This window comes from Lepisosteus platostomus, chromosome 2, assembly GCF_059453375.1.
Source record: "Lepisosteus platostomus isolate fLepPlt1 chromosome 2, fLepPlt1.hap1, whole genome shotgun sequence".
Classification (NCBI taxonomy): Eukaryota; Metazoa; Chordata; class Actinopteri; order Semionotiformes; family Lepisosteidae; genus Lepisosteus; species Lepisosteus platostomus.
This window is the reverse complement of record NC_142612.1, coordinates 15,665,872-15,692,185: the sequence shown is the minus strand read 5'-3', so window position 1 is coordinate 15,692,185 and position 26,314 is coordinate 15,665,872. Positions and strand designations below refer to the sequence as shown.

Here is a 26,314-nt window from a genome sequence, read left to right as displayed (position 1 = left end):
GAATGATTTAATTCAATTCGTTTTCTCAGTTTTTGCATTCTGGGGGACAGTTGTAAAGCACTTTATAAGTAAAAATGTGCCTGTCTTTTCAGAGGTGAAAAAAAATCAAATGGATCATAGCATCAAATTTTGAGATGTCTATGCAGAGGTGGAGCAAACGGAATTAAATCCAATCAATTCCATCGTAGGCCATTTAATATTATCCTGTCTATACAGATCACTACTCGGTTTTTCTCTTTTTTTTATTGTGTATGTGAAATGTGGCAAAGGCTGAGTGGTGATCTAGTGGTATCTGAGACTCGGCTTCTTCACTTGAGTGTAAGGTAGCTGGTGTGGTCACTTCCAGATAACAACATGGAACTCTCTTGTCTGCAGAGTCCACCTTTACTCACTTTCAAGATTGTCTGGCTTGCTTTTTTGGTAATCTAGCTAATTGATTCAAGAATCTTATCGGGCTGTTTTTTGAAAGAAGCCGGAGGAGAACTTGGCCGGGCAGCTTCTCCCTGACTTTCCTAAGAGCTTGTGACATTATTTGATTAAACCCCCTTTTGGGCGGCACGGTCCCACAGTTCTTGGCATTGCTGACTCTCAGAGCTGAGGCCCTGGGTTCAGTTCCGGACCTTTGGAGCGATCAGTGTGGAGTTTGTATATTCTCCCTGTATTCGTGTGTTCGGGTTTCTCTGGGCTCTTCAGTTTTTGTCCCAAAACATACTGGTCTGATAATTTTCAGCTTGTAAGAAAACTAACTTTATTTGTGAGTGCGTTTGCGTCCGTCTGCCTTGTGATGGACTGGTGTCCCATCCAGGGTGTATCTCCGGCTCCCCTGTTACCCTGTATTGGGAGAAGTGGTGAGAAAGTAGATGGATGGATAAACCCCTTTTTAATCTCAGTTGTCTTTTAAAAGCATTCTGCAAAATTATTTTGTTTTCCAGAATTGTAACTTCCTCACTGTAGACGTACATACAGCATACACTAGTTTTTATTTTCCTCATAAGTAAATGGAGGAGGATTTTGGGATAAGTAGGGATACTCAATGGGTGGCTGTTTTAAAACATAACTTTATTTCATAGAGGTCTGTATTGCTATATTGTTCCACATTTAAAGGTTAAACATTTATTTAAAAGATGCCCAGTAATTAGCTGTTAACTGGGCTTCAGAAATCAAACTCAGGCCATGAAATCTTTGTTCATTTTCTGCCCTGCTATTCCTGTAGCACTTGGTGATACACAGCATTTGAGGCCTGTCCTCTGATGAACATTTGCTGATTCAAGGACAGCAAAGATTCTTTCAGATCTGGACAGAGAACAAAGCTGATGTTCTTTTGAAAGCAGAAAGTTTTGGTGTTTTGTATGACATATGATCAAATAATTCTGTCTCTGCATCTTTAAAGTTATCATGGAGGCGGTTTGAACCATGTGACCTGGGAGTTAATTCCCACAATCCCCAGTGCAGAGAAGTGTTTCCTGTTTACGGTCATGTATTAAGCTTGTTTGCTTCCTTCATTCTGTTTCTTCTGATCTTTTCCGTTCTAGGCTGGAAAGATTCCGTTCATTTAATCTGAGTGTGACATGCCTTTCAAATCAGGTATTAGAATTTGTCTGGTTTATGTCATTTGGACAGCTTTTAGAACAACATCATCTTTGTGACCATTACTGGATACAGTTCTCCAAATGAGGTCAAACAAGATTTTGATTTGAATTAAACACACCATTAAAATATATTCAAGCATTTTGTTGGCTTTTAAAAAGGTCAAATATGAGGAAAAGCCTCTGTCAAGCATGTTTCATAGTTCACTATCAAGTAAATAATGTTGAAGGACTTTGAACAGTTTCACTGTGATAAATAAACAAGGAAATGTGTTGAAATGAGTAGTCTTAGAGATTATTTGGCACCAAAATCTGAGTACCTTTCAGCCCTCAAGAGCCTGACTCCAAAACTGTACTCTTAATTCATCAGATTACTTTCTTTTACCCAGCAGTAGCTCTCAGGTGTTCCCAGAACCAGGTAGTCTATAGCACTCGCTGGATGGGGGCTCTACAGGGGACTTCAGGGCAAGCTACCCAACACTGGTCATGAAGTAGCTAATGTATGTCTCATCTGTGTTCTTGCTGTACCAATAGCCAATTCCACCAACTATTGTTGTGTGGCAATAAAGAATAATCTAATCTAATCGCTCAAAGAAACCTAGCAAGATAGTAAGAGGCAGTCTAGGTCTTGTAAATCTGTGCTGTGTCTTGTAATGCAGTTTGCGTTTGATATTCTGTCGATTTGTGGAGGAGTAGGCAGTTTGAATAGGCTGAAATATCCGAGTACAAGACTACCTGGTCAGGATATGCAGAAGTACTCCTCCCTAAAGTGTTTAGCGGCTAATAAACAATTGCAACATTTTTTCTTTTGAGACTAAAGAAAAAGTGTGTTTGATCCCCTCCGGTCTTTTCCTTGGTTAGTCTCACTCCAATATTGAATAACCTCATGTTGGGAAAAGTCACTTCAACAGTGCAAAGAGAATAATGTGCTTAAAACTCTCCTCAGGACACAAGATCAAAGATGGGAATAATGCTTTGTGGACTGCCCAGAGAGAGGATGCAGAAAAACATTTATCTTGCGCTTCCCGCTAGTCTCTTTTGCTTATTGAATGGCAAATCTGTTTAAATTAAGTATTTACGGATATTAACCACACTTTGTCAAGCAAGCATATTCCAGCTTGGCGTTGTCCTGTCAAGCGAACTGCGAGGATGAAAGTCGGTCCTGCAGTCCAGCAACTGGAGTGAAAGCATCTGTGCCGTATTGTGAAGCAGCCATTGCCCTGCCTGCAGGGCTTCTGTGCTGTGGCCGAGAAGTGTGTCCGCGGGGTCTCTGCGCACATGGGGGGCGCATCCGCCTGGACGCAACAGTAGTGCCGCATTTTCAAAAAGTGTGCCAGAAACCAAATTTTGCCGGAAAGTAATGGCTGGTTAAAAAAAAAAAGAAGAAATTGTCTTGGGCTAAGGTGAAAACTCAGCTGTGACGTTCTGACGTATTCCGTTTTTCCCACAAGTCCGCGGTTGCTTTAAAAACGCATACAATCCGAATACTTTATTATAATCTTGTAGTAGGCGTAAATCCTGATCGCAAACTCACCACAGCATCTTTGTTTAAACCGAAAATGTAGTCCATTTCATTTCTCCATACAGTTTACCCTGACCTATCAGTTGTTCTTTATTGGTTTGAACTCTCACAATTTAGTTGCTAGCCACATTCATTTTTGTGGTGGATTGTGAACTTTTATCAATTTGTCCTAATATTGTATGGCAGTCGCTATCCTTATGTATCTCATTAATGATTGTAAAACTATTAGAGCCTTTTTTAACTAAAGCAAAAACTGCTCCTAGAAATTATAAAAGGAACGTGACAACGATGCAACATACGTTTGAAAAGCAAAGCTCAGCCAGTTGGCAAGTTTATCATGTTTATCCTTTAACAGTTTAAAATGTTAGAACAGGGCAAAGAGCCAGCACCATCAGTGCTTCATTTTGTAGTTTACTAATTCTGAAACCTTCCCCTTGAAATGCAGTCTGCCAGTATATGATAAATACAGAATTTACAATTTCATAATATCTGAGTCATTATTATTTTTAATTTGTTTGGTGTTTACCCTTGTGCACGTCAGTTACAAAAACGCCAGTGTCCGATTATGTAGGTACAGAGCAGGTGGAAAGAGAATACATTTAGGAATATACTGAACACAAGAAAAAAAGCAGAAGCTGAACCTGCAATGGCTGTGCTAAACAAAGCCATTTGTAAGTTTGTTTTGAAACGGCACAGATACAAATTATGCACTTTAATATATACCTTCGTTTGTCTTCAGCAAAATGTATTTTAAATAAGCATGTACAGGTAACTGCCAAAATAAAGGAAACACTTGAGTAAATGAGGGATACCACGTATTTAGAAAGCTAGTGCTTCCACACTGGTCCCTGTATGATTCCTGGTTAATTAAGCAATTAACATCCCATCATGCTTAGGGTCATGTGTAAAAATGCTGGGCAAGCCCAGTTGCCCATTATTACTTCTACCATAACTAGAGAAAGAGATATCAGTGACTTTGAGAGAGGGGTGATTCTTGGGGCACATTTGGCAGAAGCATCAGGGTTAAAGGCTGCTCTAATTGCAGATTTTTCACGAGGAACAGAGGCTGAGGTGATATTGCCATGGAAGTCTGAGGGAAAGACATCATCAGATAGGGGAAATTGTGGACGAAAGCGCTTATTCCTCGACTGTGATGCCAGTGCTTTGGTTTGAGACGCAAAGCAAAACAGATGAGCAACTCTGAATCATTTGACTGCAAATGTCAATGTGACTTGTGAGCCGGCAGTTTCATTAAGTACAGTCCATCGAGGATTTCACAGAGAGGGAGGCTCTGGTTGGGTTACAGTGTATTAACCCATTATTACACCTAAAAATCCAGTTCTGTGAGGAAAAGGGATGCAAAAAACACAGGCATTGGTCTCTTGACCAGCGGGAAAGAGTCGCATGGTCAGATGAGTCTTCCTTCACCCTGTTCTCAACAAGTGGCCGAGTACATGCGGGGAGCACGCCAAAAGAAGCCTACAGACTTGGGTCTCGTTTCCCACAGTGAAGGGTTCTGGTGGCTCTGTAACGGTGTGGGGTTCATTTTCCTGACATGGTTTAGGTCCACTCAACCCATTAGAGGGCAAGCAAAATGCCAATAAATAGAAAGCCACTCTGAGGGGCATTGTGGTTCATCTTTCATCTTGTGGTTGAAGCATTTCTAACCTGATGGGAGTGGAATCTTCCAGGATGACAGTTCCGCGCTCACAGGGCACGAGTGGTCACTGAATGGCTGGATGAACATGAAAGTGATGTAAACCATATGCCATGGCCATCCCAGTCACCAGATCTCAACCCAGCCGAACACTTCAGGGAGATTCTGGAGAGGCGCCTGAAACAGCGTTTTCCACCACTATCATCAAAGCACCAAATAACGGAATTTTGTGGGGAAGAATGGTGTCTCATCCTTCCAGTCGAGTTCCAGATACTTGCAGAATCTATACCAAGATGCACTGAAGCTGTTCTGGTGGCTCATGGTGGCCCAACGCCCTGTTAGGATGGTTTATGTTGGTGTTTCCTTTATTTTGGCAGTTACTTGTATTAGTCGTACATTTAGCAGTGTTCGGCCTGTTACACGACTGAAAATAAAATATGTTCCATTTTTTCTTCTTAACGTGTGTTTGTCATTCTCATTTATTAAGTTTCTGTCAAATGTTTTTTTGTAACTGACGTCTGTACACATGATCATTTTTTATTCTTTCATAACAGCACACTGTAAGACAAACTGTACCTGCTTGGTATATAATAACACAGTTGCACAATAATAACTTATTTACTTCCACTCTCAGCCACTGTACTTCTCCCACTGTGTTCTGTAGATTCAGGCCAGCTAAGTTTATCGGTGACTTCTCTTCCTATAAGCTTCCTCTGCAGTACAGAATCAGAGGTAGTTGCGGTAGTTTTGTAGTAGATGTAAAATTCAAGGTTTTGTCTTCCTGGGTGTTTTTTTTAATAATTAAACCCATGAAAGGTTGCATTGTACTTTTGATTTGGAAGTAGAATTAAGTATATACAGTGCTTTGGAGATGGGTGTTATAGAGGGCTGGCTACCACACGTTAGTATGTGTTCAGGACTCTTGGTCTGCTCAAGCTGGGTCTATATTTGGGTAACGGGGCTGCTCTCACCAGCGTTGAAAGCCTATAATATTGACTATTTAAAGTCTGCTAGACCAGATCTGAAAGGCACCATCGTCATCTGGATTCTTACACAGAAGGCTAACGTTGCTTCTTTAGAACGTCATTGCTTACATAAGCAAAGTAAAGCTTAATTAATTGAATGCAGGGAGTGAAACTCATGCCAGAGCAGGTCTGCAGGCGGAAATGGAACCCAGCAAGAGGACTGTTGAGGTGAAGCATGGCGTCAGACACTGGTTCGATCTGCATGGAGACAGGGCTTGGCTGAAGCTTAGCTTAGCTTCTCCTTCTTCCTCCTCCTCCTTCTCCACAGCGTCGACGGCACCCTGTGCCTGAAGACTGACGCATTGGCGGGTTGCAGGAAATTTAAAAGCAAATCAACAGTCTGTCAGGTTTTTTTTATTATTCCAGTATCTGAAGGGTTGGGGGCTGTCACGCCTTGAGTGCAATGGGTGAGTCATCACTTTCGTGAGGCTAATTTTAGTCCCATGGCTCTGTTATAGGGTAGAAGTAAGAAGCTGCATTGTGCAGCAGTGATTAAAGCTCTGGAATTGTAACTGCAAGGGTGTGGGTTCAAATCCACACGTTCCGGAGATTAGTGATGCATACTGGTAAACCATTTTATTTGAAAAGGGTTTCAGTCTGATAAGTAGCTCACAAGGTCTTCTAAAGGCAGAAATAACGTTTCTGTGTTTCACTGAAGAAGACATAAACCTGGAAAGCAAATAAAAAGTATGTTTCGTCACATTTGTCAGACCATCCCTGCTTTGCGTCTGTCAGTAAAGTCTTTCCTTATATAATACAACATTTCCCTCGAATACTGGCGACTCCAAAGGTGACAGTTTAGGACTGTGAGTTGGAAAAACGAGGACCCAAGGACAGTGGCTTAGATGTCAGTACACTTTTGGGGTTTGTACTTTGCTGGAGCACACAATATAGAGATGAAAGCTGCCACTGTTTCAGTTTAGCCATTTTGTTTTTTCAGCAGCTAGACGTAGACCCTTGTGATACACGTCCTGCTATGGTTGATTAGTTTGCCACTTTGATGTCTATTTAGGTTTCTGAAATGTGGTCCTGGAGTGTCCTAAACCCTCTTTAACCTGACTCTCCCAAACCAACGAGCCGTGCGTTTTCTCAGTCAAGACAGTAAGGCTTCCTTCCGACCATGTGAGGCCTGGAAGCTCAGGGTGGTGCACTGATGCAGCGCTATGCACACTAAAAGCGTGCTGGAAGATTCCATGCCAACAGGGTCTTTCAAGAATCGAGTTGATGCGTTAGTGTGTCTTAAATGAATACGCGTGAATAAGCTTGGCAGGGATCTTCCCACCCTGATTGTGCACTAAGGGAAAGAGAAGAGCTGACCACAGCACTGGCTTCTTTCCGTCCTGAAGCTGTCGGTAGCTTCTTGTTCTTCCAGCCTGATTTCTGAGTTCAGTAGCGTGTCGTCTGGGAGCTTGACCTTACTGCTCCCCTCGAGTTATCTGGACCCAAAAGCCCGGTTTGAGAGTGTCCAAGAGATGCCCATTCTCCTCCATTCTTTCCCCGGCACCTGCTCCCAGACCACGCGTTCCGATGTGAAGGAATGGTAGCGATTCGTCACGCTAGAGCACGAGATTAAAACCTGCTGGACCTCCCGAGATTGGCTAACGCTCGTGATTTATTTGGAATATTAAAATGTAACTAGATAGGAAACATCCAGTTGACACTACAGTAATAGCTGCATTCCATTCTGGCAAGTCACATTAATACATTTCTAGGCACTTTTCCCAGTCCTGCGGGTCTTGCTTTGCTGTTCTTCTGCTGGATCTGTGCCAATCTTACCCAACACCCCCCCTCCCCCACACACACACCACCCTTCTTTCTCCCTGGTATCTTTCGGAGTTAAAAGCTGTTCCATCTAACCCTGCCTCCACCCCCTTCTTTTAACTGGCTGCCGTGTTTGAAGTGATAAAAGTCAGCTGCAGCATTTAAAAAAAAAAATGTTGGAAAGTTGTTTTGGTGACGGAGTACATGTCCTTCATTTCAGAAAAGGAGGTCTGAATTCCAAAATCCACATGTGGCTTAAACCCTTGGAAAAAAAAAAAACAGGCTCTGCTGGGCGTTGCAGTTTCTCCTCCCAGTAGAGGAACCATTTGTCTTCTTAACCAGCCGCATGCACCTTCATTAAAATCGCTTGTTCAAGTGTCAGGCCCATTACTTCAGAACAGCTGTTTTTGTGTAAAAAGAAAGATGGGTCTCGGTGTCCTCTGTGGAACTGACTGAAATAAAGATGAGTCAGTGATGTAACTCGCAAAAGGAATGCTGAAATAGAAGCTAAAATGAAAAACTTCATTGTGGATAAGATTCAGGCTACAACCTTGATTACATACATTAGAAGAATTTAGTTTTACCGCATTTTAAAGGCGAATAAATTCAGCTAGGAAAACATTTCTACAAAATTGGAATTTATCAAACTCTGTAATCAGTTCATGAAAACTGCTCTGTTGTGGCATTAACAGTTCTCAAAAGACATTAGTTGTGCAGTATGAATGGCAGACAATAGCTGCAGTAAGTTCTTTAAATAACTTTGTTAGCTGGAGATCGTTAGTTGAAGTTTGTTAGCTTGGTCTCTAAATGTCCAGAGCATTACTGTGATGGAGTTCTTGTATTCCCAGTTTGTTACCGAGTTCTACTTTAAGGCGTAAATGTGTCAAGCTCGCTGTTTACAGCATCGAGGCATCTTTTACTAACGAGAAAAGAGGCATGTGCCTGTTTTCTTTGCTTGCTGTTTAGTCATGGTAATTATTTCACTACTTTTAATTTTCTGTGCACTGTGGGATTAATGTCAAGTTGTGAGAAAAGATCACTTACATCTTCTGCTGGATCATCAGAGTGGGCTCCTGTGTTTTACTGGGCTTAAAACTCCCTAAACTTGAAATCGCTTTTTAGACCTTCCAAGAAGCACAGAACTAAATCTTGCAAAGAGTTCTTTGTCAGTTTCCTTTGTCTTCTACAGAAATACGCTGACATTTCTGTTCTTAACCCGTTGAGGTCTCTGTCAAGAGCAACATTCAACACTTGTAAAAACAAAGCCACAATCATAATAAATGGTCTCGTCCAGAGTTTGAACTTGTTGAACCTTTTCATTTGAATTCCGTAATGTACAATTTGGGTGCCTCTTGTTCCCATCACATCTGTATTCTTAGTTCATAATCTTAAACAGATCGTTTTTTTTTACCCCCACTGTGAAGTCTAAGCTGTTCTCTGTGGGTCCCCCGTTCAGACATTCCAGCTGCAGTTTCAGGAGACTCCACGCCTGTGAGAGGCTCTACATTTTGGAATACATCTCAGAATCTCAGTTGCTGCCGAGGATGTGGATGAATAGCTCCTTTTACTACAAAGGGCTCGGCAGAGCTCCGGAAGAGCAGGACTGCTTCGGCACACTTGACCTCAGCAGCCAGGAATGACAAATATGCCAAGTGGCTGCCAGTTAATAGTGGCTTCACCCTGCGAGACTGAAGGAAATTAGGTGGGGTTGTAAGGTCTGGCGACAAAATTGTAACCCCTGGAGCGGAAGTTGCCTCACACAGTGTTCCAGGGGAAGGCCTGGTCGCTCTGGCGAAGCCAGTCTTTGATGAATGGGCAGGCTACAGTTCCAGGCTGGCTTTGTTTTATTCCTCTTTTCTGAGGACTCGCTCTCTTTCACATCTGCTTTGATGGCAATGCAGGTTAGTTTTTACCTTAGTGCGTATCAGCTGCCACTTTTGAAACCCCACAGAAATACCACGCGTTCCTTACATAGTTTTTCAGAGTTCGGAGAGGGACAAGATAGGAACCTCTGGTTCAGACTGCGTTTCAATGTCATCTGTAGGCGTATGTTGTTAGCATTACATCCCGTAGAATTTTCAGTCTTTATCACCTCTTGTTTTGATATTAACCTCAGGCGTTTATAAGGTCCCTGTTTGGTGGACTTCTTCCAACAAGTCTCCAGTATTTTGTTAACAAATGAAATGGCAAAATATCAGTGCAGGTTGACAGATGTGCAGTCCAGTCAAATTCAGAAAGCTACCTCCACTGCCGTCTTACAGTCTTACTCTTATCTCTGCAAAGCCCTTTGGCACTCCTGCGATTCTGGCTCTTTCTAGCGATATTGATTTGCCAGGTAATCTCCTGTAGCTTTAAAATGTGTTCCTAAAGAAAGCTGTTTCTACTTCATTATCAGAACAGCACGTTTCTGACTAAGAAGCATACAGCACAAGAGCAGACTAGGGAAGTGGACAGTGTGGACGAGGTGCACCAGGGCTTGAGCTGTAGTCCTTCGTGTGGCGAACTTTCACACTCGATGGCCTGTTCCAAACGCGTGCTGGTGCAGGGTTTTTTTCCCCCACCATTTTCCCTGGATGTTCTCCGGATTGGCCTGCTGCTGTTGGTGTGCGTTCTGCTCTAGAAGAAGCTGCAGAAGAAGCTAAAAGCTGCAGCTCACCGGTGGTCTGCTGTCGGCACTCATCGTAGGAGCCGCCGACAGTGGAAATTTCCACAGACGTGCTTCAGAAAGAGCGAGAGATCCGTGCTTTGAACTTGAGTAACCTCTGCAGCCTGGCTCTGGTGGCTTTTACAGCTCTTCACAGCGATGTGGTGGGGACCGTCATTTAAACCAGAAGGGCCGGAACAACCGGTGCTCTGGTAGTTCCTGTGCACTCGGTCCAGCTGTGCTAGTCGCAGGGGTGGATGTGTGGAGACTGGAGATGTAAAGTTTTTGCTGCTTCTCCTGTTTTTGATTACACTGAGATAAGAGTGGGCAGGGCTCCACAACATGAAAAAAAATGGAATTTTGGAAATTTGACATTTTTGGTGCAGTTTTTTCTTACTATAATAAAAACTGGTTGTCAGTTTGTTTTTTGTTCCTTTTCTTAAGCCTAGCTCATAACAAGGAAAATGTGTGTTTGGAAAAGTGTATAGAGAAAACATCAGTTGATAGCTAACCCAAAAGATAGTTACAAAATATCGGGAGTAGACCGAGCAGTTTGTTCAATAATAAAAAGTAATAATAGCCCCCACTCGTAAATAACTTTTGCCAGAATATACCCGAGATGTTGGTGCAGTTAGACGCGTGTGAATTCTTTCTCTGGCAAACCTCTGGTGTAAAGAGTAATAATTTGAGCGTACTTGATGAAAGAAATATTTATTAACAATGACAGTGACACACATTACACTACACAAAACATAAACATACACCACACATGTTGCTACGTTTACAGTATGTACACATAAAGCGTTTCAGGGGCCTAATGTCCTAACCACCCAGAAAACCCCAAACTGCTACCGTGTATTCAGTTTTTAAATAATCCTGCAGAAGCCCAAAATAAGAGATAAGCTATGGTCTAAATAAAACAGAATGCAATAAAACCTGCAGTTAAATCATTCTCTCTCCAAACCCGGATGCTATAAAATAAATAGGAGCCTATCTCCCTATTTTTAAAAAGCACCCCTAAGCAGGAAAGGCCAAAATAAGATATTATTGACTGTGGAAATCAAAGTTCCCTTAAATACAGAATAGAAAGCTCTCTATAGCAAGGTTCAAATATTTACTTCCAATCGGATTTTGTCTGGATGATCATGAAGTAGGGGCTCTCTTGCTGGCGCAAGCTTCAAGTTCCTTTTCCTCCTCTCTCTTTCGTGGTCTCTCCTTTCTCTTCTTTTCCTCTTCTTCCCCCTTTTAACCTCCCGATCTGATGTGTGTTGCTGGACTGTTGAAAGACACTTAATCATTTACCCAGAACTTAATTAACTAAGGTAAACCAAGGCAAACTTTATCATTGCTTTGATCACAGACTCTACCCCCTACATCTCTGCAAACCTTCCCTCTGCCAGTTGTTACACACTTCAGACTCTTAGAGGCACCTCCTTGACACCTATAGCTGTTACAATATTTTGAGAGATTTTTTTATTGTATTAGAATTTGATCTGGGAAAACCATTGAAGTATGCAGGTATTAACCCTGGTCCCATTGTGTTCAAATACAAATGATGCATACGCTTTTTCAAAATCAGTGTTTTCAATCGAAACTTGAATGTGTGAATTTCACTTCCACTTGTCCTGTGGTCTAAGTTTTTTCTGTTTAGTTTTTTCCCCAGTTGTGTGGGTTTTGATGCATTAAACCATAGACACTGTGGTAAGCCTCCGACCTCTGTGTGCGTCTACAATGGGAGAAGTACTGTACTGCTACAATGGGAGAAGCAGCAAGAAACCCCCTAAAACACTCCTTCAGCTTCTGCCCCCCCATCCCAAAAGGTTCATGCTGAATTTGAGGAACTGTCTGTAAAGGATGTAAGCGCTTTGTGTCAGTCCTAAAAATAGCTTGTGAACAGGCTTCACAGAATCTAAATCCTTTCACCCAAAACAAAGTTATAATCGTGACATTTTCGAAGGAGATAAACAGGAAATACTGTGGGCTGCGGTTTTAACATGTCAATTAAGATATCCTCTGAGTGTTTAATGTGCAGTGTGCTGATGTTACTGTCAGGGTAGATCTAACTGTTCCACCTGTTTCTGTTGACATACCTTTATTCTTAAAACAACCTAAAAGACAGTTACTACCATTTTTGCTTTTATTTTGTGTGATCGTGCTATGAGGTTTTCGTTTCAGTCACAGCATAGTAACAGCAGGTTAGACTTTTCACCAGTCGCTGCCGTTTTTCTTCTTTGCTTTGGTTCCTGGTGTATTTGGAGACCTCATTCCTCAAAGGGGCTCTGGTGGTAGTGCCCTGTTGCTCTAACATGACCTTGTTTGTTTCTTCCAGAAGGACGAAGTGTATCTGAACCTGGTCCTGGATTACGTTCCTGAAACAGTGTACAGAGTCGCCAGACATTACAGCCGAGCCAAACAGACACTCCCGATGATCTATGTGAAGGTAAAGTTGGGTTTTGTTCTGTACTGGCACTGTAACAAATCTAACTGGAAGTGCTGTTATATTTTCAGTACTACCACGATAGTCCTCTGGTTGTTTCTTTGGATGCAAAGGTTTAAGACATGGAGTGAGCTGATGGGCGATGTATGGAAAGTTGGAGGGACGGGATCTCTTGACACTTAGGTAGAAAAGTCAGCTTACCGCAGTGAATGGGGTTTGGCATAAGAACCCTCTGAATTTGCATTCGCTCCGAGGCATGTAATTTCTAAGGAGCATCAGTAGGGCAGCAGTGAAGAGCAGGATTCTGGACTAGTAACTTGAAGGTTGTGGGTTCAAATAGTGCTTTACCCTTGTGCTGACCTGTTCCAGTAAAACACTCAGCTGTATGGGTCAAAATGTAAGTCATTTTGGTTAAATCTGGGTAAAAGCCAGCCAAATAAATTTGCAAGTTAGCGTATCACCCGTCCTGAAACAGCTCACCTCCAGTTATCTTAGAAAGTTTTTTTTTTAAGATCACTTTATTGGCAATATGCAATTTCTTGAATTTGTCTTTTCGCATACCCCAGCTTGCTCTCCATGAGACACAGACAGGGAGAGAAGCTTGGGGTCAGAGCGCAGGGTCAGCCATTTATACGGTGCCCCTGGAGCAGGTGGGGTTAAGGGCCTTGCTCAGGGGCCCAACGGAGTAGGATTCCTCTGCTGGCCACGGGACTTGAACTGGCAACCTTCCAGCCACAGGCACAGATCCTTAGCCACAGAGCCACTGCACCGTCCCCTTGAGTGCTGGGAATACCCTATTATAACCTAACAAGTTCCCAAGTAAATGAGCGAGACATTAACGGACATCTCTGCATGGGAACTTGACATCTGGGCTTAGAGTGTGGCGAATGGCAGCATCCAGTAGTGTAAGCTATTATTTTTAATGACATTTAGGATATAAACTCTGTCAGAGATGAGAGAATTGACACAATCTTTGCTATCTATGTGATTTTACAGGGTATTAGGAAAAATTGTAAGGAGATGTGAATGGTTCTCTGAATACCAAATAGATATATTCACTTTTTCATTTTCCAAATTATTGGTCTTTGCTATATTATTATTATTATTTTTAAGCATTAAAAGCATTTAAAAGTGGCCAAATTAGCGTACTTAGCTGGGTTGCTTCATCGTAGCTTAAGCTCAGGACTGTAATTCGATGCTTTTCTCTCCTCAGGTGTGCGTGTTCTTTGCTTATGAGCAGACTTCCTGTGTGAGATTAACCTGGAGCAGGATTGACCTCAGATTTGTAGTCATGCAGTATTGAGGGAGTTTGGCTGCCGCCAGCATTTCAGGAGGTCTAAGTGCTGGGTTCCTGTCCAAAACATTAGCTGGAATTTGTTAGTTGTTATCTTCCCTGCCAGGCAGTAGCACTGCTCCAGTGTCATAAAACCATGCGTTTCTTAATGGCTGAATGCCAGACAATTCTACAGCAGAATGACTGCGCTAGGTTTTAACATTGCCCATTCCCATTTATCCTTATCTGGAATTCTTCCTTATCTACTTGTTTACCGTTTGTGTTCATGTGGACATTTGTATTTGTAAATGTGTGCATGCTTGTCCATGTCAGGACCGATGTTTGCATGCATTGAGTTTAAAAAAGTCAAAAGTGGACTTTCCAGTTTGTCAACCTATAAGATGGTAAGCAGACTGTGGGCAATCACCAGCCTGTGCACAAGAACTGCAGATTCAGTCTTTATCCTTTGATCAAATACATTTTAACATGGACATGTTTTGCATAGTTCACATAGAGCAGCAGGATTCTGTCAGCAAGTGAAACACGTCAGTGCTGCAGAGGAGAAGCCCATTGTGCGTATTGTACCCAGCTGAAAAACCAAGCATGTTGAGAATGTGTCACTGGAGACAGCTCGTATTATTTTTCAACTCTGGACAACCTTCAGGCTGTATCACTCTTAACTTCTGTGTCCCACGATTCCACTGTTTCCCAGAAGTGGAGTTTAAAGGGCAGGTTGACTGTAGGATAACAAACTGAAAGAGCACTGCACACTGAGCAAGCCTGTTTTCCTGGGCAGTAAGCACGGTTATGGCTTTGTGGTCATATTAAATGATTGTACCAATAGCTACGCTTCCTTTTTAGTCGCTAATTTCCTTTAATTTTTTTTTATCCCAGATATAGTCTTTGCTTTAGACCCTGACTTTGGGTGTGGGTGTAAAATGCAGTTTTAAGGCGAACATTGCAACAAATTGCGTGGTGAAATACAAAAACGTAGAGGTTAACAAGTGCGCCATGCTTACATCTAAACTAAGCTAAGCTACCCAGTTTGTGAAGATGGAGAGACTCCGGCCTGCACCCTCTGCTTGGAAAGCCACTGAATGGCACATTTTGGATTAAATGAAGTAAAAAGTAAAAATGAACTGGTTAAGAGCCGTGCAGTGTGCAAGCTGTGTCATACCAAGATAAAATATTTCGGGAATGCAACGAGCATGCGAAATCGCATTTCACCTTTCCATTCGGAGTTGGAGGAAAAACGGCCTGTTCTTGTTGCTGCCGAACAGAGAGCCCTCGAGCAAGTGTCAAAGCTTCCACATAGTTCGGAAAGGGCCAAGCTAACCACCAGGTCTGTCGCAAGGTTCATTGCAAAAGATTTGCGCCCCTACGCCGTGGTTGCAAACCCGGGCTTTTGCTTAATGTTGCAAACACTGGAGCGGAGGTACGGCATACCGTCTCAGCTCGTTTCCATTTGTTACTATATTGAGTCAATGAAAGACAATGGAAGTACATCCAGCCAAGTGTTTTGCATTTTCTCCGTTTCAAAAGCAGCAAGTAGTCACACAGTAAGAAAAAAAACTCATCTTGTAGAGAAAAACACATTTAGATGCATCGAGAATCGATTTATAATCGCATTGTGGCACCCTGAATCGAAATCGAATCATGAGGTGCCTAGAGATTCCCACCCCTAGTGGATGGGTGTGATTTGTACTCATCATATGCTTAGGAATCTGGGTCAATAGGTTACCTGGCCATGTGGATTGTCGTGCTCTGGTTCCACAGAATGTTTATAGCCAAGAACGGCTTATATTCCAATCCAGAGAATGGTCTTGCTTTGTACTCTCTTCTTCTAGACTAGGGTCTGGTTTGATACAGTCCAAACCATGTATTAGCAGCCTCTAATATTGTGTTATTAAAGTGTTCCCCAAGTGGAATCTTGCAGTAGTGATGCCCCTGCTCCACTCCTGAGAGAGAGAAACAGAGCTCTCTTGGTGCTGCAGGTAGGGTGCTGGTGCTGCAGGTAGGGATATAGGGGTGTAACCCCAGCGTCCTGGCCAAATTTCCCATTGACCCTTACCAATCATGGCCTCCTAATAATCCCCCTCTATGAATTGGCTTCATTACTCTGCTCTGCTCCCCACTGATAGCTGATGTGTGGTGAGCGTGTTTCCCAGGAGGTCTCCCATCCAGGTACTGACCAGGCTCACACCTGCTTAGCTGCATTGGGTTGCCAGTTGTGAGTTGCAGGGTGATATGGCTGCTGGCTGGTAGGCGATAAGGTGTGCATGGTAGTAGTCTACTGTAAGGGAAATTGAGAAAAATCCAGAGAAAATAAGGGCAGTGTTGAAGTTAGAGGTCCTATTAAGTGATTAAATATCATATGTGAATTTTCATGATCTTATATTAACTTTTTACATCTTAAATGAGCATCATTTAGTTACTTTATGTAGGCTGATTATTGTTTTACGTACAGTGTTATTTCCTTTCCTTGTGTAAATTATGGGTAGTGAACAGGTCACCTGTTTTTCCCCATTAACTCTTTTTGTGTATTTTGCGGCTTTTTTGCGGCTTGCGTACGTCTTCAAGAATTTAACCTTGGGATGGGATGGGTGATGTTTTTACTTTATGTAAAATATGCACACCTATAATATCTGCCTTAGCCCTTTATATTTATATCAGACTCTTCGTTTTCCACAAAAACAAGTTAACAGACTTGTTAACAGCACTGTCCTAAGACAGGAGACAGATTCTGTGTTTTTTTTAAACCTTGTTAAAATCCCACCTGTGCCACACCCTACCATTCACATTGGTTGCCTTGGCAACACTTAAAGGGTTCTTAAAATAAAGGTGGTGCTGATGAGTTTTTTAAAGGGTCACCATTCATTTCCCTCTCTGTCTTCTGCTCTCGATACCTCCACCTGTAATATTTTATCAGGCTGCCATTGGCAGGCTTTTTTTATTTAGCACGTCAGCCAGGCGTAGAGTTCCTCGACCGCCTCAGTTTGGTCGCCCTGACGTGATTCCGCGAGAGGAAGCAGCTTATAAACATGTCAAGACTGTGGCGGCTGCTTTGTGTACTTCTGGTCTTCCTGTTTCCTACAAGGGGAAGCTATGTGAACAAAGGAAGGCTGGAACAAAGCTGTGAGTCCGCTTTTTAGTTCGCTTTGGGTTTCAAGGACCACATGCGATTTGCTCCTCCCGCGATCTCATTCATTTTTGCTCTCTGTGGCGCTGTGCAGAGTTTGGACAGTTTAGGCTGTATTTCCATTGTTACTCTTTAAATATCATGACCCTAAGGAAACCTGTGAACAATTAATCACATTGTATGTGGAATAATAGAAGTTAGGGAGGAGAGAACAATCTCAGACTTAGGATATGGTGACAATGTGAAAATTAAAGATCTTGCAAACATGCAGTTCAACTGCTAATGCTACTTCTAAAAGTTCTCAGGAGCTGTACAGTGAATCACTAAACGAAACTACAGTTGATGGATCAATTATGTCTCGTCAGAGCTGCCTCCCTTCTGGCATGTATCCTCTTCTCACATCTTGGGTGTCATTGCTATTAAATTAACACAGTAATAAAGTGTTAGTGAAATCTATCCCTCCTGTATGTAATTGCACAGCTGTGATACTATTAAAGCCTCATACCTTGCTGCAGCATTTGCAAGTCAATCAACAATAGCCTGGAATACCTTTATCTAGGTGAATCTATCTTTTATCTACTTTATATGGCGATAGCACACGGACCCCTCATACTGGAAAGCAGTACGAAGGTAATATAGGGTTCTTTCAAAAGGCTGTGTGAATCTGTAACAAGCTACCAGCCATGTTCTGGAAGCCGATACCCTTGCTTCTCTGACCCATGACCCTCTGTGTCAAAGAGTGCTCCCCTGTTCTTCATTGTAAATTTACATCATCTTAGTTACTAAGCGTCCTGCTGTTTCACTGTTCATCTTGAAGTTGACTTGTGAGGATTGTGGAGGGTTTTTCCAAGGACTTCAACAAGCACCACTTATTTTAATCAAATGTCCAGATGATTTTGTTGAATAAAAGCCTGTCACTTTGTCGTTTCAGTTGTACATGTACCAGCTGTTCCGGAGTTTAGCGTATATCCATTCCTTTGGGATCTGCCATCGGGACATCAAACCACAGAACCTGCTGCTGGACCCTGAGACTGCAGTGCTGAAGCTGTGTGACTTTGGAAGGTGAGACGATCTGTTTCTTCAGCTCTCTGTATCCGTGGTGCTGAAGTGCAGGCTACCCATTAACCTGAAGAACATATAGTGGTTAATTCCGTGCTGAAAGGTCAAAATAGTGAAACCTTTTCGGTTGCAAAGTCTTAATCGGGTACGTGGAGGTACAAAAGATGCAACAGAAACAAGAGCGGTGAGGAAAATAAAGAAAATGTGAGACTGGCGTGGGGATTCAAGAGATAAAAATCTACAGGGGAAGTGTGGGGGGCAGGAATCTGGAAGTGATTGGAGAGATTAGAAAGGAATGAGTTGATCAAGCAGCGCTGCAAGACTGTGAATTATGTTAAAGGTCTATTTGGCTTTTCATGGAGCTGTTAGGCTTGGAGAGATCCTCGTTCCTCTGATGTTCCCTGAAATGGCTGACCGGCCTTCTTCCTGTTTTGTCAGTGTCAGGGCACTTTCTGCGATAGGTGCAAGAAATGAGATTGCTGGACTACAACATGATGCCTTATGGGTGATGTTGAAATGGCCTGAGAGACCACGAGTCTGTGTGCTGCTGGAGATGTAGCTGCAGTGATACCCTGGCTCCAGGTGTAGCTTAAAGTGATTGGTTGGCAGCTGTGGACAGTTAAGAAAACAGGACAAGAAGCTTGTGTAGGTCAAGTGATTGGCAGTTAGAGCTGATTGGTGCATCTAGAAAAAAAGTTTCAGTTGAAAATGGAGATATTTTGTGTGATGAGCTGGGAAGCAAACAGGGTTTTGCGGTGGAAGGGAAGGAGATGTGGAATGTGGTTCTGCGTGCAGAGGGTTACACTGTGGGTTTTGTGGGCTGTTGTTGACTGGGGTCAGAGTCCTGTCAGTGGTATAGGAAAGAGATCCCCTGTCAGTGAGAAATGGCTTTCCTTTGAAGGTTAGTCTCATCACTGCATGAGTGACACAGTCTGAGGAACTGTGAGACAATTGTTAGAGGGAAAGAAGGTCTAAAAGAGATAATCGTGTGAATCAGTGGGAAGTTCTCAGTCCCAGGTAGTTAAAAGACGTGGGTTCAGAGAATGAAGAGAGGTAGAAGATACATTAACAGTGAGTTTGGGACATGGACGGGAGTTTGTGAAGTGATGATTGCGAGATAGAACACTTCTATCTCCAGCTCAGCGACCTCAAGGGTGAAGCCACTGGTACAGGAGAAGAATCGTTCTTCTGTGCCTTTTTTTTTTCTGCCCCTAGTTATGGTGAGTAAATGGGAACTGATGGTGGTGATGTCCCTAGTGAGGAGAAAAAGAGAGAAATAATATCGTCACGTTAGAAAGTGGAGTTGTTGGAGTAGTTAGTCAAGGCTGGAAAGAGGTTGGTAGGCAGTAGGGTGTCTACTGTGAAGGAAAAGTGAGGAAAGTGAAGTTGGCATTGCTCGCCCATCCTGGCCCCCGTGGCAAGTTCTCTGACCTGCTGGTCGGAAAGATTGTTGCAAGAAAACGCATCTGGGGTGAGACCCAGGTCAGACAGAGTGAAGGGTGCAGGCTGAGGGAACGCGAGAGGGTGCTTGAGGCCCACGAAGCTGTCGCCATGAGGATTGATCGAGTAAAGGGATGTGAAGAAACATCCTGGACCCTGGGATTAAAAGCAACTGGTTGTGAATGGAGGAAGACATTCAACCAATGGCCTTGTTAATGAGAGATGCTATTTGAGTCTTTGTTTTATCTAGTGTTTTCTACAGTTATGGTTCTGGTTCACTGTGGTGCTTGTGGTCCCCCTGCAGCAGACAGGCCTTGGCACTGCAGAGCACTGTCTCATCAGAGAGATGATGCTCATTTCCAGTACATATATAAGATGTTCAATGTATTACATTAGACCTGTTTTCTTTAGACTGCTGTCATTATTATTGCAGTGTGCCCCTTTTATAATGACAGAGTTGTCCCATTTTAATTAGCCCTGGAGAAGAGCAGTGGTTCCTTACATTTTCTCATCACATGCATAGGAAGCAGAGAGGTCATAAAGCTGGTCAGTCATTGTAAAACCGCTGCTTTTGCAGCTTTTGATTAGTCTACTAATGTAGAATGAGAGTGTGCCTCTGTCTGGATTGTCCTTTGATGTGCTGTGAAATGATTATCCTGCAGGTTTAGTGATATCAGTACAGAATTTTGCATCTCAGCTGAAGGATATCCTGAGTGTACAGATCTATTTTTGCTGGCCGTTAAATGAATTTCATCCTGTTATAAAACTAATGTCTCCTATTTTTAAGAACATGGTCTTTTTGAAACCTACAATTTAGCCACAACTTGAAATATGCAATCAAAGTGCAGTGCTGTGACCTTTATTCCAGTTTTGTTTTTGTTCCATTTTCCGGTTTATTTAACAGGAGATTCTGATTTACAAAAATAAATAAATGCTGAATTACTGCATTAATCAACTGTGAAAGAACTATAGCACGTTCCAATTTTTGCTTATTTGTTTAGGTTTTTTTTTTTTACCAGAAAACATTGTTCAACATCATTCATTTTATAGACATTGAAAGACTTCCTCAGTTTAATTGATTACAGAGTATTCATGGAATTGCTCCTTATTTTTCAGTGCAAAGCAGCTGGTCCGAGGAGAACCTAATGTGTCCTACATCTGCTCGCGGTACTACAGGGCTCCAGAGTTGATCTTTGGTGCCACAGATTATACCTCAAGTATAGGTAAGATTATGCAATGCCTTGTGGACTTTTTAGTCAATGTTTTAGTGATTTGAGATATCTGTATTTTTGAAATAGTGTGGTCAGGAGAATATGATTTAAACCAGACCCGAAACCATGAAAATAACAAATTCTTCTTTGAGGTTGTGCACAAAATACGTTTAGTTTGTCATATATGCTTTTAATGTCTCACTAACAGTCCTTTTCGGTAAACAAAGTTCTGTTATGCTAATATCATTTAATCAAGAAAGGATGATGAAACGTTTTTTTAAAATTCAGTGATGGACTGTCTTTGGGGCCATTCTCACCTCTGTTCAAAATGTTTGTCAGCTGTCAACTTTCTCTTTAAACAAACTATTAGCTTATTATACATGACTGGGTCATTAAATTAGTCACATATAAACCTGTTAGAGAAAACAAGTTAATTGTCCTCCAGAAAAATTGCCATTTATTCCTTCAAATGCCATCCAATCCAAAATTTGAGAAGAACTGTAACCTCTTTATGTGGCTTGTTTCAGTTCTGCAAAATAACTGACCAATTAGAACATCCATTTTAAACAATGTACATGCACTATGTACTGACAGTGCTCGTTTAAGTTTATGCTAAAGGCTTCACGCTTGGTATGTGTTTATAGAGATTGATCTGGACATTCGTCATAATTTCTGCCTCCAGAAATCTTCGCCATTGAATAATGATTGTCCTCGCATTTTATTTGGCTACTTGCAGACAAAATCATATTATGCTTATTCCCCTGCATAGGAAACATGGGAGATTAACTATCTCTAGCATTTTAGATGATGATCGGTTCAATTTAGATTTACTTCTTCCTCTTGTGCTTTTGTATCAGACATTTTAAGGGGATTTTCAAGAAGAAACATTATTGTAACACAGTACAACAACAATAATATGTAGCACTTTTCCAAACTCTTAGATGCAGTCCAGAATAATAAAAACATACAAGACAAACTAAGACTCTCAAGCACAGGTCTTAGTAAAATGGTGAGTTTTTAAGTTTAGATTTAAAAATAGTCAAATAATCTTCCTCTCAAAGGGTCAGAGCAGAGGCATTCAATATAAATGAAGCAGAGACAGAGCAAGCACAGCCACTAACAGTCTGGCATTTAGTTGTAGGTACAGTGAGCAAAGGGCCAGCCTCAGCTGAACAGAGCCTATGGAAAGAAGTGCAGACATGTAGAACATCAGAGATATATGATGGAGCCAATTTATTTAGAACCTTGTAAGTCAGTAAGACAATCTTGTATTGAACACGTAAATTTGCTGGCAACTAATGGAATAGCTTAAAGCAACAAAGGGTTTTCGCTCAGTTTCCTAATCTACACACGTCAGTAATGCTTAAAAGATGTTACTGAGGTCATTGCAGAAGTCATTTTATGGACATAATATACGGATTGTTGCAAGTGGCTGAACGTCATACTATAAAATCAGGGTCATGCGAGGTCGACACTAATGCCCTGGCTTCCGTCAAAAAAATGACAAGTGATCGTCTATTAGGAGGCAGTTCTTTACACAAAGGGTGGTGGGGGTCTGGAACAAGCTACTCACCTATATTGTCGGAATTTGCTACTGACCACCATATTCTTATCAGTCAGCATATAAATGAAATTGAGATATGTATAAAGGTAGAAATGGTATTCAAGGGGCACTCCAGCCTTCTTCACAGAAACTGGGACAATCAACTAGGGATGTCAGCAGCAGAAACTGAAATGATAGACATGGTTAATGACTGTTCTCTTGCCCAGACTGTCATAGCTCCCACTTGATGAAACTCCTGTATTGATCTAGTCTTTTCAAACAATCCAGACAGAGGTGAGGGGACTGCTAGGGAACTGTGATCATAATGTGGTATGGCTTTGAAATTGTAGAGTTAATAAGTCCAGATCAAAGGGTTACACTTTCAGGAGAGGAGACTTTTTGGAGTCAGTGGAGAATGGATGTAGTCAGTTTAAAATTATTCTGCTTGAAGCACAGAACAGATTTGTCCCAAGAGTAAGTAAATCAAAGACTAGATAGCAGTGGCCCAAATGATTAAGTACTAAAAATAGAGAGACAGAGACAGAACGCACTTTCTAAAATGAAACAAACGAACAAGCTCCAGTTAAATAGAGTATAATGAATTGCAAGCACAAGTAAAATGAATGTCAGGGAAGCCTAGTGATAAAAGAATTTTAAGTGCTTAAATACAGTTCATTTTGAGTATTGAAATCATAAGGGAACTGTAAAGAAGAAAATGTATTGGGATTAGTAATGGGGACGTTCTAGATGTCAGAAGGGAAATGACTGATGTAAAATAGCCAGGATCACACTAAAAGAGACAACTATCCCATCGATGCCCTGCACACTGAGTTCTGTCACAGCATTCTCCATGTGCAAAGAAAAACACCAGACAATGAGTGTAAGGACAAATTTGGCCAATACCCACTGATAATAAATGTAGGGGGGGGGAAAGTGCAATAAAATACTGGCTACACCTAAAAAGCAGTGGGGGAGAATTTCTACCATCACAAAGCCCTGTTGAGCCCAGAGAAGAGCTCCCTCAGCCAGCTGGGCCAGAAGCTCACTGCCCTAAGTCTGACGACACCAGCCAGCCTCAGGACAACACTGCTAGAATACCCCATATCACAGCCAAGTCAAACAACACTACCTCACCCACTGGGAAATACACAAACTGGACTGCTGCTGGACCCTAAAAAGACTTTCCACACTTGCCTGGTATCCGACAAGGGTAAGAGACAACAAGGAGAAATGGATCCTAGTGGAGTACAGGCCCAGTGACCTTCCCAGATGGCTTCCCAGAGAGGATGGGTGAAGTGTCCACAACCTGGACGTAGAAATTGGATACAGGGAGACTTGGGTGTCCAGAGAGGACAGGCTGTGCTCCCATTATGAGCAGGAAGAAGCAGTGATGGATCTGCACTTCCTGTTGCACTGCAAGAAATATGCATTATATATATTATTTCCAGGTTTTATATATTATAGAAAATATGTATATAGGTTTGCATAGGTAAAATAGGGGATCATCTGTAGGATGATAAGATGATAAAGAAAAACCAGCATGGTTATAGAAAACTTAGGTAAGCAAGACCTACTTTATTACAGTCTTTGAACAAGTAACAACAGTGTGTACAAACAGCATACAGTGTGGTGTATTTAGATTTTAAGGAGGCTTTTCATAAAGGTCTTCGTTAAAGATTAATTGTCAAATGGGATGTGATGGGATTGAGAACTGGTTAATGCAGAAAGTACAGATAAGGAGTGAATGCATTGATTGGGATGACATAATTAAGGACCAAGGAATCTGTTCTCAGACCACTGTTCATACTAACATACTGTAGATCAGTGATACAGCTGGTAAACAAGTCAAGACTGCAGGTGATACCAAGATAGGATTAGCAAACACTGTAGAAGCAGCAAAGGAAACCTAACAGTATTTTAGAATTCAGAAAATATAAACATATACAGTATTTTCAGTCTTGAGATTTCCTGAGTGCATCGTGTACAGTCAGACCTTCCAGTCCATAAGACTTGCTTCTGACGTGCTCGTTCTAATCCTGATCAGTGCAATAATAGCCTGATTGATAATAACAGAGACAGTAGATTAACTGAGTTCAATCAGGTCACCTACTGACTCTGAAATTTCCCAAAAGTACATGTGCAGCCAGACCTTCATGGAGAGCACACTATGACTCCTTTTTTTAAGGCATTCAGGAACTTCCTTCAGAGCTACTCTAGACATAATTGAGATGTCAAATTGGCATCCAGAATCTATATTAATGCGTACTTGTAATTGTATCATCATAATTAATTGTACAAATATATACCCAGTCCTGTCTGTGCTCTCTCGGCATTGTCAGAATGTTTGCTGGGGTTCTTCAAACTCAGTATTTGTGTTTCCAGCTGCAGTTGTGACTCTAAGCAGCACTGTTATTTTTCTTTTTCTTTTAAATCACTGAACAGGGTTATCGTACTGGCTCCTTAATTACAACCACCCTTTTCCAGGCTCAGATTTACTCCAATTAGCCACTGAAAAGCAAATGAGCTAGTTGGGCTTTTTTTAGTTTGTGGGTTTTCTTCCTAGTAAATGAGGAATCTTTTAAAAATCAGTCTACAGATATGTAAATCAGATACCCATGTTTTCATATTTAAAAACTTATATGCTTAAGGACCCATGGGAAATTCCAAATTGATACTAAATTAACAGGAGTTTCTTGTGGTTAATTTCATGGCATGGTCTTTGGAAATCCCCCCTTGTCTCATTGAACCAAATCGATTTGTGGCAGGCAGTACAGAATGGACATGGAGGCTTTTCCTTCGGCATGAAGATTTCTTTTTTTTTTCAGTTTTTATTATCTTGTTAATTTTGTTTTGGGTTTTGGGGGATGTCTTTTGTGGAGTTTGCATAACGTGGTAAAAAATAAAAATTCTAATAACATGATAACCTTCTAGTGTGGTTTTAGTTCATATCACATAGGTTTTAATATATCAAATATGTTCTTTTCTGACTACACGCATGTTTCGATAAAAGGTTCTTAAGCCTTGTCTGAATGTGGAAGCAAACCGATAGCCTTTTACTTCTTTATGGTGAGCATCACAGTCACACTGGGCTGTCTTATGAATATTTTATAGCTGCCACTAGAGGTTATGTGGTTATATAATATCTTACCATGGCTCTTCAGACATTTCTGTGACTTTCTGCATGATGAAATGGTGCTCAGTGGTAGTCATAGTGACTTATACAAGGACCTACAAACTAAGTCTTTGTGGAACTACCAGATGACTAAAATAACATTAGAGGATTAAATTAACATAATGAATTTTAACACATTGACGGAGTATGAATAGAAGTTAACACTGAGACGTGTCATTTTTTATATATGTGTGACTGCATCCATTGCTCTTTTTCATTGTGGTTTAGGTCATAAATGTTGAGAAACCGTGACATACACCAGTTCATTGAGTGTTAGAAATCCAATGCATGGGTCCCGTATATTTGATTAAAGAAATCAATGTATGAGCTGGAATTACATCGAATGTATCTAGCCCTGGTTTGAAAGAAACCAGAATACGGTTTTCAACAACATGGCTGAGTGGCGTGTTCCAGACTCCCACAACCTTTTGTGTAAAGATGTGCTTCCTGCTCTTTTTGAAATGGAATTCCACGTAGTTTCCGCTTCTGTCCTCCGGTTCATGTTTCACTGTTCGTTCTAGAGAAATGAGCTGTGTTGATTTTATCAATGCCCGTGAGGATTTTGAATTTTTGTGTCAGGTCCCCTCAGTCCGCTCTGTTCAAGATTAAAATGGTTCGGCTCCTTCACCCTCTCAGTGCGGGACGTTTCCCTCGAGCCCCTGAAATGTGGCTGGTTGCTCTTTCTCTGGACCAAAGCCAAATATTTCCTCCAGTTTGCTTGGTCATACATCAGTCATGGGATATTTCTGATTATTTGTATTTTTCCCTTTAAAACCATGTAGTGCACTAATTGCCAAGCCTTGCTTTTAAAATTCCAGTTGTCTTTCATTACTTCTTAGACTGGA

The 26,314-nt window shown here is 41.7% G+C and overlaps 1 protein-coding gene across 4 annotated transcripts in view; it reads left to right on the top strand.

Moving 5' to 3' along the window:
- The window catches only part of gsk3ba (glycogen synthase kinase 3 beta, genome duplicate a), a 102,322-nt gene that overhangs the window by 58,960 nt on the left and 17,048 nt on the right, over positions 1–26,314 (top strand). For all 4 annotated transcript variants that reach the window (XM_088600366.1, XM_088600376.1, XM_088600358.1 and 1 more), the window contains exons 4-6: positions 12,525–12,635; positions 17,976–18,106; positions 20,660–20,766. In XM_088600366.1, coding sequence (XP_088456492.1) covers positions 12,525–12,635; positions 17,976–18,106; positions 20,660–20,766 — 349 coding nt within the window. The remainder of the gene's footprint in view (positions 1–12,524; positions 12,636–17,975; positions 18,107–20,659; positions 20,767–26,314) is intronic.